We start from the raw sequence: 18,578 nt of genomic DNA, 5'->3' as shown, positions 1-18,578 counted from the left end.
ATACAGAGTGGCATGGCATAGATGGAGTGATTGGTGTCTGGAGAGACAGGTTATGATATGATATGATATGGTATTTGTAACGCGCCTATACACGAGTGTTTCAAGGCGCGACGAGGCAGGGAGGGGGGGAAACAAGGTGAAGACAGACAAACGATCCTACTAGGCCAGGTGTCATTCAGATCGCGCAAGTGCAGAGGTAAGGGGAAAAGGAGAAGTGCAGGGGGAGGAGGTGGGGGGAAAGTGCAATACAAGGTAAGTAGCGTAATAAAATAATAAATAATAAATAAAAGGGCCAGCTGGTGGCAAGTGCGAGGTAAGTGCAGAGCAAGTGCTGGGAAGGGGGCTGTAGGGATGCAGTGACAGTCCCGCAGTGCAGGGGGAGCCAGGGAGGCAGTGCAAGTGGAGAGTGGCTGGGCCCTGGGCCGAGGTCACAGAGTGGCCCAGATGCAGGTTAAGTGCAGACTTCGGAGGGGAGTTAAGCAGGTTTAGCAGGGGAGAGGGAGAGAGAAGGCAGAAGCGAAGAGGAAGGTTTTGAGGTGCTTCCGGAACCGGAGATGGTTCTCCTCAAGTTTCAGGGAAGCAGGAAGGCTGTTCCAGAGGGAGGCCCCTGCTGCGGAGAGAGATCTGCCCCCAGCTCGTTGCTTCGAGAAGCGGCTGACCATGAGGGAGTTGGAGACGGATGAGCGAAGGGCTCGTGAAGGCAGATATTTAGGAAGAGAGAGTTGAAGGTATTGTGGCCCCAGGCCCCAGAAGGCCTTGTGGACAATGCAGAGGGTTTTGAACTTAATCCTCGCAGCCACTGGGAGCCAGTGAAGAGATTTCAGTCCTGGAGAGATACGGTCCCTGGGCTTGAGGCCAAGGACAAGTCTCGCAGTTCTGTTCTGGATAAGTTGCAGAGGGCGGAGAGTGGAGGCAGGCAGATTAAGATAGAGGCTATTACAGTAGTCCAGCCTTGAGAGAACCAGGGCTCGGGAGACAGTGAGCTTCTGGGGGAAGGAGAGGAAGGGAAGAATACCTCTGAGGAGGTGCAGTTGGTAATGTGACTTCTTAGAGACGTCGGAAATATGAGGAGAGAAGGAGAGTGTGGAGTCGAAGATGACCCCGAGGTTTTTAGCTTTGCAGGTAGTGGCAGGAAGGGGGCCAAGGGAGGCCGGCCAGAGAGCTGCAGGAAAGGAGGGAGTGGGTGTGCCGATGAGTAGAATCTCAGTCTTACTGGCGTTAAGGCAGAGGTCATTGGCGGCACACCATTCCTGGATAGCAGACAGACAGTCGGAGATGAGGGAAGGAGAGGAGGAGGCCGAGGGTAGCCTGAAAATGAGCTGGGTATCGTCCGCATAGCACTGAAAGTGGGGGCAGAGAGCGGCGATGCGGTGGGCAAGGAGTGCCAGATACTGATTGAAAAGCCAGGGAGAGAGGTTGGATCCCTGGGGGACACCACAGGTGGAGAAAAAGATGTCAGAGAGGAAGGAGCCCATTTGGACCTGGGAGGGTCGACCAGAAAGGAAAGAGGTCAGCCATGCCAGAGCCTGACCAGTGATACCCAGGTTATCACGGAGACGGTTGAGCAGGATGGCATGGTTGACAGTGTCAAAGGCAGAGGAGAGATCGAGCAGAATGAGAACACAGGGAGTGTTGGAATCGAGGTTCAGGAGCAGGTCCTCACGGATGTTCAGGAGAGCAGTTTCCGTGCTTCTGGCCGCTCTGAAGCCGGATTGATGGTCATGAAGATTACCAACATATTCAGCATGGAGGTTAAGCTGGGAGATGGCCAATTTCTCCAGGAGCTTGCCCAGGAAGGGAGTAATGGAGATTGGGCGATAGTTGGCCGGGCAGGAGGGGTCAGAAGAGGGTTTCTTGAGGAGGGGGTGCACAAGGGAGTGCTTGAGGGGGGATGGGAAGACTCCAGAGGCGAATGAGTGGTTGCAAAAGTCAGCCAGGGCAGGAGCCAGGGAGTCGATGTGGTCCTTGATGGTTTTGGAGGAACAGGGGTGAACCTGTTTAGACGAGGTTTTCATAGATCGGACTTGTCTGGAAACCTCATCAGCAGAAAAAGGTGGAAAAGCAGAGAAGGAGGGCGGAGGGGCGGCTGCAGGAGAGCAAGAGGAAGAGCAGGGAAGAGAGGGAGGGAGGAGAGAGGAGGAGAGCGAGGACAGGATGTCCTGAGTTTTTGAGATGAAGTGCGAGGCCAGTGCAGTGCAGAGGGCCTGGGAGGGGACAGGAGAGGTAGAGACTGCAGCAGGGTTGGCCAGCTCCTTGCAGATTTTAAAGAGTTCGGCCGAGTTGTTAGATGCCTCAGAGATGCGGGCTTGGATAAGGGCTCTCTTCAGGTTGATCCCGTATGTACAGATGTAGTGCACATAGTAAATTTTTTAGCAGCTCAGGCAGCGCAGGCGAAGGCTTACAGGACCATTAATAATTATAGGTCAGCGATCTCTGCGGGCCATGTTTACATAGACAATAAGCCGGTGGGTGAACATCCCTTGGTATGTAGGCTTCTGAAGGGCATCAGGTGTATGAAACCTCCTACTCCCAAATACTCGCGTTTATGGGATGTGAGTGTAGTTTTAAGAATGTTTGAAGCTTGGCCGGACAATTAATTCTTGTCTCGCAAGGCGCTGTGGGCCAAGCTAACTACCCTTCTGTGTCTTATTTCTTGTAAAAGAGTCTCGGATGTGAGAGCACTGGAGGTAAACAGGAAATCCTTTTCACCTTCGGGGGTAGTATTTTTCATAACAAGAAGAACTAAGACGAATCTTAAATCCGTGGAATACATGGCCTTTCCTAACAAGCCTAAGTTGTGTCCAGTCAGGTGTTTGAAGGCATATGAACAGAAAGCGGATGAAGTGAGGCCTGCAGGAGAGAATCAACTATTAATAGCAATTAGATAGCCTTTTAGAGCAGTAGCGTCAGCCACTCTAGCTAGATGGGTCAGGTGGTGCATGGCAGAAGCAGGGATAGACGTGCAGCAGTTTGGAGCACATTCTACACGGGGTCCTATGGCATCGTCTGCCTTTTTGGCAGGGGCCCGCCTGGAGGATGTGCTGAAGGCGGCGGATTGGTCTAACGAGGAGACCTTTAAGAATTTCTATTTTAGACCAGTGGAGCGAGTAGCATCGTTGGTGGTAGGTAAGCTTTAAACGAGCATAATCTGAGCCTCCGAGTCTTGACATAGAATACAGATTTTCCACAAATTCGTTACAGAAAGTCATGATTCTATTAAAGACTTGGAGGCGAAAGATTATTCCACCCAATGTCAATCGCTATTGTATAAGATATGTTGTCATGTTGTAAATCATGAAATTTTGCTCGAAAATAATGCAGTCTTGTTTTGCAATGATAATGGTATTGCTATGCGATTGCCCACCCGTCCATGATGGGGTTTCTAATGGTTTATATCTGTTTCAGGAACGGAACAGAAAGGGACAACTTAAGGAGATTACCGGATTCTAGTTGCCTACCGGTTGGGGCATGAGTTTTCCAGATCAGCGAAAGAAAGAGGAAGGACTTTAGGAACATGGAGGTTTATAGGAGAGAACAGATGCTGATTGGAGGAAGGGAGCACATGTTTATCTATGGAAAACGGACTACAAATGTTACCCGGGTGTCGTTGGGATTTGTAGTTTATTTTGTTTTCCATGTTTGTTTGTTTCTTTTGGTTGCTGCTCGAGTCTAGTAAAGAGAAGTTCAGAGCATAATCTTTCGCCTCCGAGTCTTTAACAGAATCATGACTTTCTCTAACGAATGTGTGGAAAATCTGTATTGTCGCATTATACACCCAGGACAAGAAGTCCCAGAATGCAACCTTCAAACATGGACTAGACTTACATCTAAAATGGAGCATGTTGGGATGTATGCGTAACAACCCTACAGAACGAAACAATACTGATAGAAGGGACAGAAAACTGCAAATCGGCCAATATTGTATACCTCAACGTCCAATATTGTATACTACATCCCATGCAAGAAATGCCTGCAAGGAAAGTATGGAGGTGGCATTTGCCAGAAAGTATGGAAAAGAATGAGCCTGCATATATATACACACACACACGATCTTCAACTGCAAAGCAGAAACTCCAGTATGCCACCCCCTCACAAAGGACGGGCCCACTGCAGGACCAATCAGCGATGGTATTGCAAGAATGAACCTGCATATAAACGCCATGTTGGGTTGCAGCAGATGTGATTCAGATAAATTGGCAGGTTTGGCAACTGCTAACGTTGCATTGGTATCCCTCATTTTATCATGAGACCACCATGTGATGAATTCGTCTATAGGAATTCGAAAGCTTATGCGTTTTACCATGACAGCATAATATTTTTAGTTAGAGCTATAAAAAGTATAAAAGTTTGGATTTTGTGTCAGTTTTGACTTGAAACCACTTTGCCTTCACAGGGAAAAGCAAAACTAAAAGCCCATAAAGCAATAAAAAGTAAAATGTTGTAGTGAAGACCAACATTGGTATAAAACTATAACTGAAGGGTGAAAAGGTGCAACTAAAGAATGGCAATGTCAGGAAACGAAGAAAATAAAAAAAGAATAATGATGAATGCAAAAACTATAGAAAGGGTCAGTCAACATGGAGAGAAGAGCAAGGCGTTAAAATGTGAAATTAACTTAAATAAGTGAAAAGGTTAAATGAACTACTCTAGTCTCCCCTTACCTCTCCTTCAGTTGTGTCCCTCCGGAGCAGGGACTACCGAGCTGACCTATACGCTTAACCAAAAGACTCCCACGAAGACGCCATGTTTCCCCCTGCCACTCCGTCTCCTAGCAACGCGAACGCTATCGGATGTCCTACGGAGCAGCATTCCACTGCCAGCAGGACACTGAAGGCTGCAAAACTACAAATCCCATCATTCTCTTGTATCCTTTGCCTGACGTCTTTTCTCGCGTTTTCCTATTCGCTTGAGAACCACGAAACAACCTCTTTAGAGAGTAAAGAAGGACTGCAAAAGATAACGGTCGCACGCTATCCTTAGCGACAGGCCTTTACAGCGCCAAGTTCTTATTCAAGTTTTGGGTAATGGGTGCCCAGTCGAGAATACGAATGGCTCGAATAAAAAAGCGGGTGCCTATTCATTCGACTTATCATTTTTCCTTGCCTTATGTGTTGAGAGCGGCCACTAGCACGCTTCTCGTCCGCCCGACTGGTATTTTTCTAATAAGGCGGTCATTTTAAAATGGTGGCTATAATGCTATATATGACGTTGATAAAGAGAAAAGAGTGACGTTTTATATGTTTGCATATGTTTTTTTTAACTCCGCATTGTCTTTCATTAGAATATCTAATTAAATTAACTTTCCAAATGTTACTCAAAATTGTATGTTTGTGTACCGAGCATTAATATTACCGAAAGCATTGCTGCCTTGAAAGGGTACGGTCATGTGTGGCGTCGTCAGTTGCATATTAGCGTGAGCTCTGCCTGTTGTCAGTGCCCCTCACGTTGGAAACTATCAATTCTAAGATGGTGGCCGCGCGCAGTCTGCGGACCCGAGCCACGTCAGCCCAGGCTGCCACCAATGAGCAATGAACAGGTCGAGCCGAGGAACCGAAGGGGCAGTCGGTTTATTTCAAGATGTCGTCGAGAGGCGGAAAGAACGGGCTGCTCGAGAAAGTAATGAGCTGGGGGCGCAGCGCGGGATAAGAGGGTTGGCAGGGGGCGGCCGGATCTCGACTACTGATCTAGCATAGGGTGGTGTGCTGCTCAGCGCCCCTGGTCAGCGGCAGCAGCACACACAGCCGGTGCACTGGAGACAGTAGGATACCTGCTGTACTGCCTGCACCCTACAATCAAAGGGTCTCCGTTTTAAGGTGTGGTTAGCACACTAAGGTCCTATGAGTCATTGCGTTTTAAAGCACGATCATTGCTAAAACATAGTTGGGATCAGTGTGGTACATTATCACTGTATCATTTCTTAGGACAACGTCTTTCATTTAGTTAGCGAGATATACCATTCGCTCCTGACAGCCCAGACCCCTAATGCTATAGAACATCTTTTCTTATGACACTATTTGTATTTATTTTAATTTATATAGCGCTTTAACAGAGGAACAAGTGAATACAACAAGCAATACATGACAATGAATCTAAACCAGAAAACAGTACAACGAACAATTTACATTTATGATGAGGTTAAGTACTAATAGAGGGACAGAAGGTACAGGAGGAGAGTGTGGAGGTGGGTTAAGTAGTGCGAGCGGAAACAATGGGTGCTAAGGGGGAGAGTGGAAGAGAGGATTTGATTGAGTGTGTCTTGAAACTTGTATATGTATTTTATTTTGAATGTATCGCTTGTTAACAGTTTCTTGCGGTTACCTCTCTTCTATCCCGGAGGTTGTGCTTAGAAATAGGTGATAACAGGATGTTATGGTATGTTAGCAGGCAAGCAGAACATAGAAATGTCTAAAATTCAATATTTTGAAGCCTGATGTGTTTTGTTATGTTGGCTATAAGGTTGCTGCGTGAACCAGAAGCACTGTTTGCAGTGCAAATAAGCTTCAGAGACAGTCCCGTAACAGTCACTGGGCAGATGTGGGATGTGACTGGCTGGGTCTTGGGAGGAGTATGGTGGGGAGAGATGAAAAGGGGATACATGACAACGATAATGGGTGCCAGTCATTTCCGATTAAACACCCTTGATTGCCGTTTTACTGTGGTGTGACCTCTCTCATTCGGGGTTCTGAAACGTATCACAGAGCAGGATGCATGCAAGCGTAAAGGCAGGTTCTTTTCTGTCAATTTCGGTGTGGTTGTCTTGAAAGTCTCTGGCTGAAAGTTGGCCTCAGTGTGCGATCCCTAAATCTACGTTCAGGCCGTCAATTTTAGGTTGAGCACCAATACTTAGGCTCCCACGTCGTTCGTTCATTATGTGGTATTCGAGAGGTTACCATTCAATGCTATCACTGACACGTCCTGCATGTGTGCCCATTCTGCGTGAAAGTGTGACCCACTGGCCTAAATGATATACGGTATCAAAATAACTGCTCTGCTGGAGTAGAATGATTAGTAGTGAATAAACTCCTACTTAGCCCTACACTACTTCTAAACGAGCAGTGATCACAATCGTGAAGGTGAAGCGCACATCCCAATAGGTTTTCCTCACCTCTCAAGGTAATGGCACAGGTTGTACGCTTTATGAGGGGTGTGAGCTGGTACTGAAACACACCAAGCAACAGTACTGGGGGTACCAACATATATGAATGTGAAGTGCCATACAATTGAACACTGTAATTAAAACTAACCCATCTGTAAAGGAAAACTGAGAATGCAGACTTGAAAATAACGTGCAACTCTGGGTTTGAAGACAGGTGTGCACAGGCAATGGTTTCAGCAGATATTGTTAGTTATTGAAGAGATTGGGTTCTTACAAGTTAGTAGGGCTCTGTTTGCTGTGACAGGGCCGCTTGAAATGCTTGTCTTTGGGACTCGGCACTGTTGAGCCAGGCTTTTAGGAGCTTTCTGAGGCAGTAATTCTACACCAGATTGATGAGCTGGTTGACTGGTGTAACCAGCGGTGTGGCTGAACAAGCAGCACCGGCATGAGGCACAAAGAAGCATGGGACAGGCAGACAATGTCTGTGTCGGTGTAGCTCACAAGTGGTTTGAGGTGGGAACCAGTGCAGTTCTGGGTTGCAGGGCGGCCCTGAGGTCTTCATGTCTGAAGCTGTTGTTTCTCTGAACCAAACATTCTTGCCTCCCTTAGCAAGCTTAAGGTAATGAGCGGAGTGTCCAGACCGCCCACTTTCATCCTCTAATTCCCATATCCTTCTATCACACACAGTAAAATGTATTTATTTTTGTGAGGGATAAGGTCTGACAGTGGCAATATGAGCAAGTGATATAGGATCTGTCTACAAGAGGCCCCGGGTAGACACACATGGAGGGCTCTAGGTTGTACAACCTTTTTCACGTGTTTCTATGACTTCCAATACTTTGGGATGCCTTCCATACCGTGCTCTGCCATGCTATGATCGGCTATATGTGGTTTCAAATTTGTCTGTCCATAGAGGTTTCCCACTGCTCCCTGCACAAAAATTCTGTGTTCCAACACACAATATGCATACCAACTAAAGCCAGCCTTATATCGCAATTGATCACCACTCCTAAAATACATCAAACAGGGTTCAGAAAGGAGGGGAGCTGGGAGCTATTTAGCTCCTGCTTCTAGCCTTGGGGAGCCTGGTTGGTCTAAAATCGATAGCTACAAGGAGCTACTTTTGGCTCCCCGGGCCAGTTGATGCCTTACAAACATGCACATGTGACATTAACTGGAGTGTTTGAGGACGCTTGTAAATATGAATTAGAACACATTTGAACATACTGAATCATACAAAATGGAAAAAAGTTAGAGTGCATCTCATGTGGAAGTAGATTTGCGGGATGCCCCTGATTCCCCAGCGGTAGTTTCTGCCTACTGGGTGATGCCTGACACCCAGGAGCTGGTTAGCTCCTGCTCATGGAATCTTCCTTTCAAGCCCTGTCAAACATCACAACGCTACAGCCAATCTACATAAGACTCACTGGGCCAAGACACAGTAGCACCATCTGCACAAACGGCTTTCAGACACAAATGCCTCTACGCTGTCGACGGAGAACACCTAGAAACTGACTTGCATGCAGGTCTCTGGGTACTCCGATCTGCATGCATCAACACAACATCAAAGCTATCTTGTCTTCTCCCCTCTCACGCCGTCTCTTTCAGACTCTCCAAACCCAGGCAAATGTCAGAAGAGGCTGCTAGAGAGAAAAGGATATAAGCTACCTAAGCTACCCGGTCGACCTTAAAAAAGGTCGACCGGGTACTCTTCTTGATTCTTACAATCCTGCATTTGCCTCTACAAAATCATTTTGCTGCAGAAAAATCTCATCTCACCCTGATTTGCCAAGTGAACTCGGTGGCTTTCACCCATTCTTTCAAGTCAAGTTGTCCAGAGAAGGTTTACTTTTGTGCCATGAGGACATGTGCATCTCTGCCATGCTATTATATACTTTTCTCTATTGAAATTACTTCTGTTTGAGCCTTCTTAAATACCTCAAGGTTCAGATGATTGAGAATGCTGCAAGTAGAGTCCTCTAAGAGAAAAATTAGATGTTTTCCTTGCGCTCCTTTGCTTTTTCTTGCTGTTGCTTATTAATGTCACGACATGGTCCATTTGCCTCTGGCTGTGGAGCGCTTGATGGGTAGGTCTGACTTCTGAGTACATTACCCACTCCGTCTTCAATATTAATAATGGCAAGACAGAAAAAGGTTGTCTAAGTTCTTGCCTCATGGGGGGTATTGGCAGCACATACTTGGGAACAAAGAGATCCAAATTATGGAAAACTACGTCCCCTGCACACTTTCTAAGAGGCAAAAGCCTAAGGGATGTTATGTAGAATTTCATAAAGGAATTCTATTAAAAAAAACAATTTTTGAAATACACAATTCATAATAACCAAACTGGCAATTTCAATGATTAGCGTATAGAAATTCAATGACTCCTTTTCATCAAAAGAAACCATTTTTTCTTTTTATTAGTTTTTTCCGGTTGGCCCAACGCGTTTTGAGTTGGATACACTCTTCACCAGGGGCAGCAAATTCAACAAGTTTCACATTTATCTACAAAAAAGGAAATTTAATTCGACATTTAGATTTTCATTGTAAGAAGCAATAGAATAGGTGTTTGAATAACAAAAACTTAAACTAAATATTCCAAGAACATTAATGCATCTCAAAGACATCCTGTCACAAAACCACATTAGATCCTAATAATGCATAATCATAGATGTTAATTTGATTATAAGTTGTTCGGGCTACCAGCTGTTATAATCTCAGAGAATATGATGCAACCTGCTTCTAAACCATCTTTTCTGGCAATGACATGTTTCCAAAAAATATCGTAATATTTGACTCCATAGATTGGTCATTAAAGAAACGCATGCTAATTTCATAAGAAATTTGTTGATCACTCTGGTAGTGAATATAAGAAGGAAGATTTTTAATGCTAATATAAGAAGGAAGATTTTTAATGCTAATAGCACTTTTTGTATTTTTGTATAGAAAGACCACATTACCTATAAAGGTAAAACAGGAAGGGATGGATTGAGGTATTCCTAGTTTGGAAAGGTGACAAGCGTCAGTAAAAGAGAGATGTTTCCATAGCCAGATTAACCTAAAGTTGAAAAAGAGGTGATTGGAGGATTTCAAATGAGGTTTACAAATGGTCCGAAGACTGGAACAATTCATGCATCTATAAAGTGAACTCAATAAGTAAACTTTAATAATTGGAATTGTGTAATTAAATCGGCAGCACTAAGAAATAGTGTGTGCCACTGTATAAAATAGAAAGTAACTGAAGTGGGGTCTCACCCTATTTCTAGTGGAAAGAAGTTAAAAGCCGTAGAAAGCGGGATGAATTCCCAATCAAACTTCAATGCTAGAAAGCAACATGGAGGACCATGTTCCTTTCTAGCATTGGTGCTAGAAAGCAACATGGAGGAGCCTTGCTGTTAGAAAGCATGTTCCTCCATGTTGCTTTCTAGCATCAATGCTAGAAAGCAACATGGAGGAACATGGTCCTCCCTGTTGCTTTCTAGCAGCTTTCCACGGCTTTTGACTTCTTTCCACTGGAAGTAAGACGAGTCCCCGCTTCAGTTACTTTCTATTTTATACAGTGGCACACACTATTTCTTAGTGCTGCCGATTTAATATTACACAATTTCAATTATTAAAGTTTACTTATTGAGTTCACTTTATAGATGCATGAAATGTTCCTGTCTTCAGACCATTTGTAAACCTCATTTGAAATCCTCCAATCACCTCTTTTTCAACTTTAGGTTAACTTGGCTATGGAAACATCTCCCTTTTACTGACGCTCGTCACCTTTCCAAACTAGGAATACCTCAATCCATCCCTTCCTGTTTTACCTTTTATAGGTAAGGTGGTCTTTCTATACAAAAAGTGCTATTAGCATTAAAAATCTTCCTTCTTATATTCACTACCAGAGTGATCAACACATTTCTTATGAAATTAGCATGCTTATCTTTAATGACCAATCTATGGAGTCAAATATTAGATATTTTTTGGAAACATGTCATTGCCTGAAAAGATGGTTTAGAAGCAGGTTGGATCATATTCTCTGGGATTATAACAGCTGGTAGCCCAACAATTTATAATCAAATTAACATTTAACATCTAAGATTATGCATTATTACGATCTAATGTGGTTTTGTGACCAGATGTCTTTGAGATGCATTAAATGTTCTTGGAATATTTAGTTTGTTTTTTTCAAACACCTATTCTATTGCTTCTTACAATGAAAATCTAAATGTTGAATGAAATTTTCTTGTTTGTAGATAAATGTGAAACTTGTTGAATTTGCTTCCCCTAAAGAAGAGTGTATCTAACTCGAAACGCGTTGGGCCGACCGGAAACAAATAAAAAGAAAAACGTGTTTCTTTTAACAAAAAGGAGTCATTGCATTTCTATATGCTAATCATTGAAATTGCCAGTTTGGTTATTATGAATTGTGTATTACAAATTTTTTTTATTTTTTTAATAGAATTCCTTTTTGAAATTCTACATAACATCCCTTAGACTTTTGCCTCTTAGAAAGTGTGCAGGGGACTTATTTTTCCATAATTTGGATCTCTTTATTTTCTGTATATATTCTTTTTTTTTTTTTTTATTGGTTAATCAAATTTAAACCTTTAACATTAAATTCATCATCATTAAATGGATACATCTCCAATGTTCTTCAAAATAGGTTAAGATTTGCCGATATTAGATTGTTCAATCTAATCGGCCTGCTGGAGTTGACTCACAGTCCAGAACTGACTTCCTCCTGGTCCAATTTTAGGGATTCGACAAATTTTAATGTGTCTAAGGTTCTACCGACCTTTTCAGCCGTTAGTAGCCGCTCCCAGTATGTTACTAATATAGCTGCCCATATAAGCCTGTCTTTTCGATTCCAAGTTCGGGCAGGCTAGCATCACGTGCCTGACAGATTCCAGTTGGCCTTTATTTTTACAGAACCTGCAGTAAGCTTTTGTTTTTTCAATGGTACTTCTTATCCATTTTACCTCTCTGCAATGCCATATTTTAAGTCTGCAGCGCATCAACAAGTCTCTGTAGTGGTTGGATGGAAATTTCAGCAGGTAAGGTGGAAGTCTATTTAAGCTTTTTTTTCCCCAGATAATATTATCACTCTGGTTTCTTTTCAGTCTTTTCTCCTGTGTTTCCTCCCAGTCCTTTTCCCGAATAGTTCTTTTGGCTTTATCTGGATTGCACTTCAGGGTATCTTCCGAGACATTTACCTGTTTCAAGCTTGCTTTGCATCTCCTTTTCCAGTTGAGGAACATTGTGTCTTCATTTGGTACCTCCGCCTGTACTAAAATTTCAAACAGCTGAGACGGATTGTCGAGGATACACTTTCTATAAAGGGATACGCATTTCCATAGCGCAATTGAGACCACAGATTGTAGCCTTAGCTCTGTTCTTATGAGCTCTAGCGGTAACGAATTCGGGAGGCGCAAGATCTTTCGCAAAAAATAGGCCTTGCATATGTTCCATACTTCCCATCTTAAGGCTAATAGTGCCTCCACTCCATACGTGATTACAGCCACTACTTTTGGCTTATAAAAAGTTACTATCGGCGTCAAGGAAAATTTGCCGTATCTACGATGTATACATGTTCCTTGGTTAGTCAGGGTCGTTAGTTTTTCCCGGATTAATGCGTAATGCGCCTGTTCAGTACAGTTTTTATTTATCATTATCCCAAGATGCACTGTAGTTTCCACCTCCTCCAATTTTTCTTTTTCCAATGACCATGTCTGGATTTTCCCTGCAGTTTTTCTTCCACGACATGACTTCATGGTTAGGATCATAGATTTTTTGACATTGATCTTCATGTCATTATCAGTATTTGTTGAAGGCCTCGATCCGTCTTTGTAGTCCTATTGGTGTCTGGTCTACAAATACTGCGTCATCCGCCTATAGCATCCACGGTATCTCGGTTCCATTTATCTTCGGAGTGAAGGCGCGGATCTGATCTTGGGTGATCTTCATGTCTGCCATATATAGGACAAAGAGGAAAGGGGCTAACGCGCATCCCTGTTTTATTCCCTGTAACGTTTTGTTCTTCCTAGATAGCCCTCCGTTTGTTGTGGTTTGGATTTGAATCGAGGTATCAGTATAAAGGGCTTGGATTGCTTCTCACAGATCTGTAGGACACCCCCAGTTTCTCATTTTTGACCACAGGCGCGCTCTCTATTTATCCCATCGAACGCTTGTTCGAGGTCAATAAAGGCCAAGTAGGTCGTTTTTTTCCCTCTAGAGCTTTTGCCTTCAACAGGTTGATCAGGAATAGATTCAGGGTGGTACCAACACCACTTACAAAGGGTGTTTGCCTTTCATCCAAGATTGTAGCCTGAGATGCCCATTTTTTTTAGGTCCCTTAGTATAAGGGACGCAAATAACTTGCCAATTGAGTCTAATAGCGCAATCGGCCTGTAATTTCTGGGGTTTCCCCGATCTCCTTTTTTGTAAATCGGTACAATGTAGGCCTCGGTCCACGTGGTTGGTATTTGTCTAGCTTTTTTTATTTGTTGAAATAGCACGTATATTAGATCAGGCCAGTCTTCAGTTTTCTTTCAGCATTTTGTTAGAGATGCCGTCTGGGCTTGCTGCCTAATTCTAATTTTATTAGAATTAGGATATCGTCTCTATCAAAATTCAGGGCCCATGGGATATCATCAGGCTTCACCTTTGTGACTTTTTCCTCGTTTTTCCCTGCATATAGTGCAGTATAGTGCTGAAATCAATTTTCCTCTGAGACTTGGTTGACACCTATTGCCGATTGGTTGAGGTCCCTGTTGTTAAGTAGGTCCCACGTACTTCTTATATTTGTGTATATTGCGGCTAGCATTTGTTCAGCATCTCTTTGTATTCTCAAGTAGCGGGTTGAGCGCAGCCAGTTTTTATGTCTGCCGACACTTCCTCAGGAGTTCATCTCTCTCTCTACTGTTGTCCTTTTTTATACATATGAGGTCCGCTCTATATTGTTTTCGTCTACCAACTACAAGTTCGTCATATGCATGTTTTTTTAAAATTTGCTTAGCTTTAGTTGAATCGTGCTTGACCACAAAAGCTTCCAACAACCATTTGTACTGGACCACCTCTTCATCTTTTATTGTGGCATCTTTGTATTCTTACACCAATTTTGGGATCACCTGATTTTTTTTTTTATCCTCAATTGTTTTCTTCCCCATGAGACCTCTGTCTCCATCGTTGTTTCTCCTCCTGTGGTTGGTCTTATTTCCCAAACGAGTTCTATTGCCAGCAGACAGTGGTTGCTATTCGCTTTGATTAATTTGAATGAGTTTATCCCAGCCAACGTGTTCCCTACTACAAAGCAATAGTCTAGACATGCTCCCGATTTCCCACTGTGCCATGTGTTGGCACCAATTAGATCTCCTCTCGTCTGGCCATTCAGCATCCTCATATCACGGATTCTCATTTCCTTCATCCATGTTTTTTCTTTTCCTAATAGTTCTATTTCTTTGATTTTACCCTCCTTATCTAGCAATTTGATGTTTAGATCCCCATTTAGTAGTACCTGCTGATCTTTTTCCTCCGTCATAGATTTATCAATGGTGTCCATGATTGATTTTAGATAGGTCATCGGCCTAGGCATGTTTTCACTCCAGTAGGTGTTAATCAGAATAATTTTTTCCGGCACTTCCCTTTCTTCCTCTTTGAATGTTATTTTCAGTATTTGCACGTATGGATTTGGGGTGTAATGTTCTAGCACTTTTTTAAAGGGCTATCCATTTTCTTTAGTATCATAAGGCCTCCAAATGGTCTTCCCTTAGGGCCCTTTCTGGCCGGGTTGATATAGACTTCATAGCCCTCACACACTGGAGGTTCGCGCTGCCAGGATTCCTGAATCGAGATGAGGTCATATTTGGCCAAGAAGCAACTGTCTTTTGAAAGCAGGTGTTTAAATCCTCTAGTGTTCCATGAGGCACAATGGACGGGTCTCTGCTGGCCCTCCTCACTCTATTGTTTCTTCTTAGAGTTCAGGGTGCTCGCCATCCATGACCAGTCGTTAACTTTGTTTCCTGCTTTATTTGAGCTACTTTTCATCCTCTTAGGATTCTCCGAGTTGTCCACTGTAAATCTCAGGGTTTTCAATGTCTCGTCACTTTTTTTTAATATTGATGGGTTTTCTTTTTGGTTTTTCTCTCCATCTTTTCCCCATTTTTTTTTTTCAGCCTTATTTGGGGCCATCTCCTCGACAGATCTTTTTTATGCACTTTTTTCCAGTAGCGTTTTCTTTTATTATGTACTGAAATCTCCACTTTGGGTTCTTTTCTTTCCTTCGTTATTGTTTTTGGTTCATTTTGCTTAAAGTCATCACCCAGATCCTCTAGTCGAAAGCCCTTTTTTTTTTTGAGGATGTCACTAGCCGCTAATAATTTCTGCTTGGTCTTGTTAGAAGTCAGATGTAGTATGACTTGGTCCATTGTCTGTTCCCTAGGGAATTCAACTATTTTTATATCATCAGTTGATATCGTGCGTAAGGCTGCAGTTTGATTGCAGAGCTCCATCACATAGCTCCTGTTTAGCACCGCCCTTCTAGGGCCATTAGCTGTGGTTTCTAATTTGAGGTAACATCCTTTGAATAAAATAGATTTCCTCGGAGATGGTAAGGGTGACACTTTCCTTTTCTTGGCTTCAATTTGCTCCTTATCTTTGGTATCACTTTTTTGATTTGGGCGGGGAGTTCCCTGTTGCTTACGTGTTTCCATCGCTTTCTTGTCCTGCTCTTCCCTTTTTTTTGTTCCAGGGTTCTGAATTGGGCAGATTCTTTTTCAGTATTACTAACGGGTTCTCTTTCCAGTGGTTCTGGTCTTCTACTTGTCTTCCCGATGTTCTCAGGGATGGTCTCTCTTTGGGGTTTCACTCTCTTACGATCTTTGGGATTAAAGGCCGGATCAGCGGTGTCCCAGTTATCTATCGTTTGCCATTCCGATAGGCTGATGCTTTCCCAGTCTTCCTCATCGCTGATATTGTCCATGAGTTCAATCAAATCACTTAAATTCGCTGGCTGCTCCCGTTCTTCCCCTTTAGCCTCTGTTGCAGCATTTTTGAGACCTTTTTCTTCATCAGTCTCTATGCTATCTAACTCGCTCATGGTCAATTCTCTTCTGGGCTTCTTTGCACACTGTATGTTTTCTCTTCTGGGCGGTGTTATTAAATTCCTCAAAAATGCTCTTGAACCATTTACTTTACGTTTGAGAGCTTCATTCTTTGATTTTTTCCCCTTTGCGTTTGTTTTTCTTTGCTTCCTCCTTCCCCTTTTGGTGGGCCTGTTCCTTGGAAATGCCTCCTGCAAAAATTGCAAAGTTGGATTGATCCAGCTGGGCTGAGGCCGGCTCGGGGGTCGGATCACTTTTATCCTCTCCCTTTTTCCCAGGAGGGATCAGGATCACATCCTCAAGTTGTAGCTCTATTTGATTGGGTTAGGCACTTTTGCCCTGTTTCAGTTTGATTGGGCCTTTCCCTCCTTTAGGGTTTATTCCCAGAAGATCTCCATCATTCTTTTGTTTATGTACACTTCTCATCCATTTGCAGTCCTCAAGGACAGCTTCCATCAGTAGGGATTTATCATTCGCGTCTCTTCTAGCTAGCTCACTGAGACGACTTTGCCAGAGTTGTGTTAATTCTGCTTCTTTGTTTATTTGTATATTTAAACGCTGCAAAGACGCTTCCATTTGTACATTTGCCTCTTTTATTTGTGTGTTGCTGGTAATCACCTCTTGAACGGAGTCTTTAATCACCTCGTAAAGTTTTAAAAAGGGGGCCAGTGTAATATTTAGCGAAGCCATGACCACTTTTTGAATGTGCTCCATATCCTTTTCTCTTCCAAGTTTACAGGCATCAGTTGTTATCCGTATGCTATGTTCATTCAGTGGCTCTCCTGGGCGCAGGCTAGCGTCTTCCGATGCTGGTGTCTCGGTCATTTTTATTGCTATTTGATCCTCATAGTTTGGTACTTTTAAAATTGGATCTTTCTGTGGTTCATCTTGCATAAATGAATTTCCTTCTTCGGGGGTTGGTGTTGTAGTCATTTTCATTGATATTTGACTCCCTTGGTGTTTAGTTGCTATCATGACAGTCCTCCACCCCAAAAGATCTCCCTTCGGCTTGATCTTTGTCCAGTGCTGCCATTCTCTCGTTTATTAGGGAGAAGCTCTTTTCTCTCTTTCGATTTTCCCCGTCAATATGGTTATATCTTGCAAGATTTTATTTGCTAGACTTGAATTGCTCAGGCTGGCTGGTGGTCGGTCTAAGTTTCCGTTGGTGCTAAGTCTTCCGGATAGAATCGTCCTCCCCGATTCTCTCTGAACTTGTTTGTCCTTGCGCACAGGGGTAGGGTGTGTTTTATTCATTTCATTAAGGGCACTTAGATGTAAGCTCCCTTTTTCTCGTTGGAATTTTGTAGTCGTGGCCCTTTCATCAATCTGGTTATATTTTTGATAGTTCTTTTCCTTGTGATCTTGATTTGAAAAGTCTTCCCTATATGGCTGGAAGATATCAAATATTACTGAGGTTTCCTCCGTACAGTCAGTATGTTGTGACTTTTCGCCCAAGGCGGTAGAGTCCTGAAGGACTTCTTCCAATTGGCCCAATTCAATCATGTCCCACTGGCCTCCATGTTCCCATGATGCCTCTAATAATTGAGGTTCCCTAGTGGTACTATTAAGAGGCTCCGTGGCATGACAGAGTTCCTTTATGGGTAGCTTTGTCGTTTCTCTTAAACTCAGTTCAGCTCTCCCGTCTGCCGGGGGGTCATGTAGGTCTATCGTGCCCTCACCAGGAGAGGGTGTAGTCAAATTTGAACTTCCGGCTAATACACCATCGGTCTTATTTGAGGGGTACTGGCTTTCACGAAGATCAGTCGTGAGTAATTCTGAAGTAGGTGGGTTCTCACTCGCCTCAGTTTCACTTCTTGGCTCAATAATCTCAATTTCGATGTCTGGTCTCCGATTGTCCATAGCTTTCTCAGGGGGAACACCCGAGGGCATGCTAGGTTCATCCAGCCCTCTTTCAGACTCCTTCAAAGGGATAGAGCCATATTTTGAAGCCGTTTCGTCTGATACACCAACAATTTGTTCAGCCACTTTCCCCTGGCTTGCGTGTATATCGGACGGCTTTGGCATTACAGGGGCTAGAAGTGGGTGATTTAAAGTCTCTACTGCAGTAGGAATAGTGCAAGCCATGGGTAGATCAGGAGACTTTGGAGCCAATCGCAGATTTTCTTCCTTATCCAAGCACAACAATTGGTGACTTTCCATTTCAGTGTTAGCCAAATTTGCCCCCAAAGATAAACTCTTGCGCTTTTTAGTGCAGAAGGGTAGTCGGCTCTGTTTAAGCATTGATGTTTTCAGTGTATGTTCCGGACTCCCATTTACCTCTGGGAGTGATGCAAATCTTTGCCTTACCTGGAGTCGAGTTCTCAGTGCAGTAGCTTGAAGATCTGGAGTAGCGGGAGCTGACTTCATTCCAGCGTGCAGCTCCTCTTAATGATGCC

At 43.5% G+C, this 18,578-nt stretch overlaps 2 protein-coding genes across 7 annotated transcripts in view; one reads left to right on the top strand and one right to left on the bottom strand.

Moving 5' to 3' along the window:
* Window positions 1-4,951, bottom strand: part of XRRA1 (X-ray radiation resistance associated 1) — a 624,270-nt gene extending 619,319 nt beyond the window's left edge. The window contains exon 1 of one of the 3 annotated variants that reach the window (XM_069640151.1): window positions 4,662-4,951. The gene's annotated coding sequence lies outside the window, so the exon portion shown is untranslated. The remainder of the gene's footprint in view (window positions 1-4,661) is intronic. The other 2 variants (XM_069640152.1, XM_069640154.1) reach the window with 2 other exon arrangements.
* The window catches only part of SPCS2 (signal peptidase complex subunit 2), a 166,884-nt gene that overhangs the window by 95,397 nt on the left and 52,909 nt on the right, over window positions 1-18,578 (top strand). The window contains exon 1 of one of the 4 annotated variants that reach the window (XM_069640157.1): window positions 5,034-5,069. The exons of 1 other annotated variant lie outside the window; for it this stretch is intronic. In XM_069640157.1, coding sequence (XP_069496258.1) covers window positions 5,049-5,069 — 21 coding nt within the window. In that variant the 5' untranslated portion in view covers window positions 5,034-5,048. Of the gene's footprint in view, window positions 1-5,033; window positions 5,070-5,432; window positions 5,617-18,578 lie in introns of those variants that run through there. 2 more of the 4 variants (XM_069640158.1, XM_069640159.1) reach the window with 2 other exon arrangements.

The sequence above is a fragment of the Ambystoma mexicanum genome, chromosome 7q, assembly GCF_040938575.1.
Source record: "Ambystoma mexicanum isolate Mex_15411 chromosome 7q, UKY_AmexF1_1, whole genome shotgun sequence".
Lineage (NCBI taxonomy): Eukaryota > Metazoa > Chordata > Amphibia > Caudata > Ambystomatidae > Ambystoma > Ambystoma mexicanum.
The sequence above is the reverse complement of the archived record's forward strand: the minus strand, read 5'-3'. Positions and strand labels throughout refer to the sequence as shown.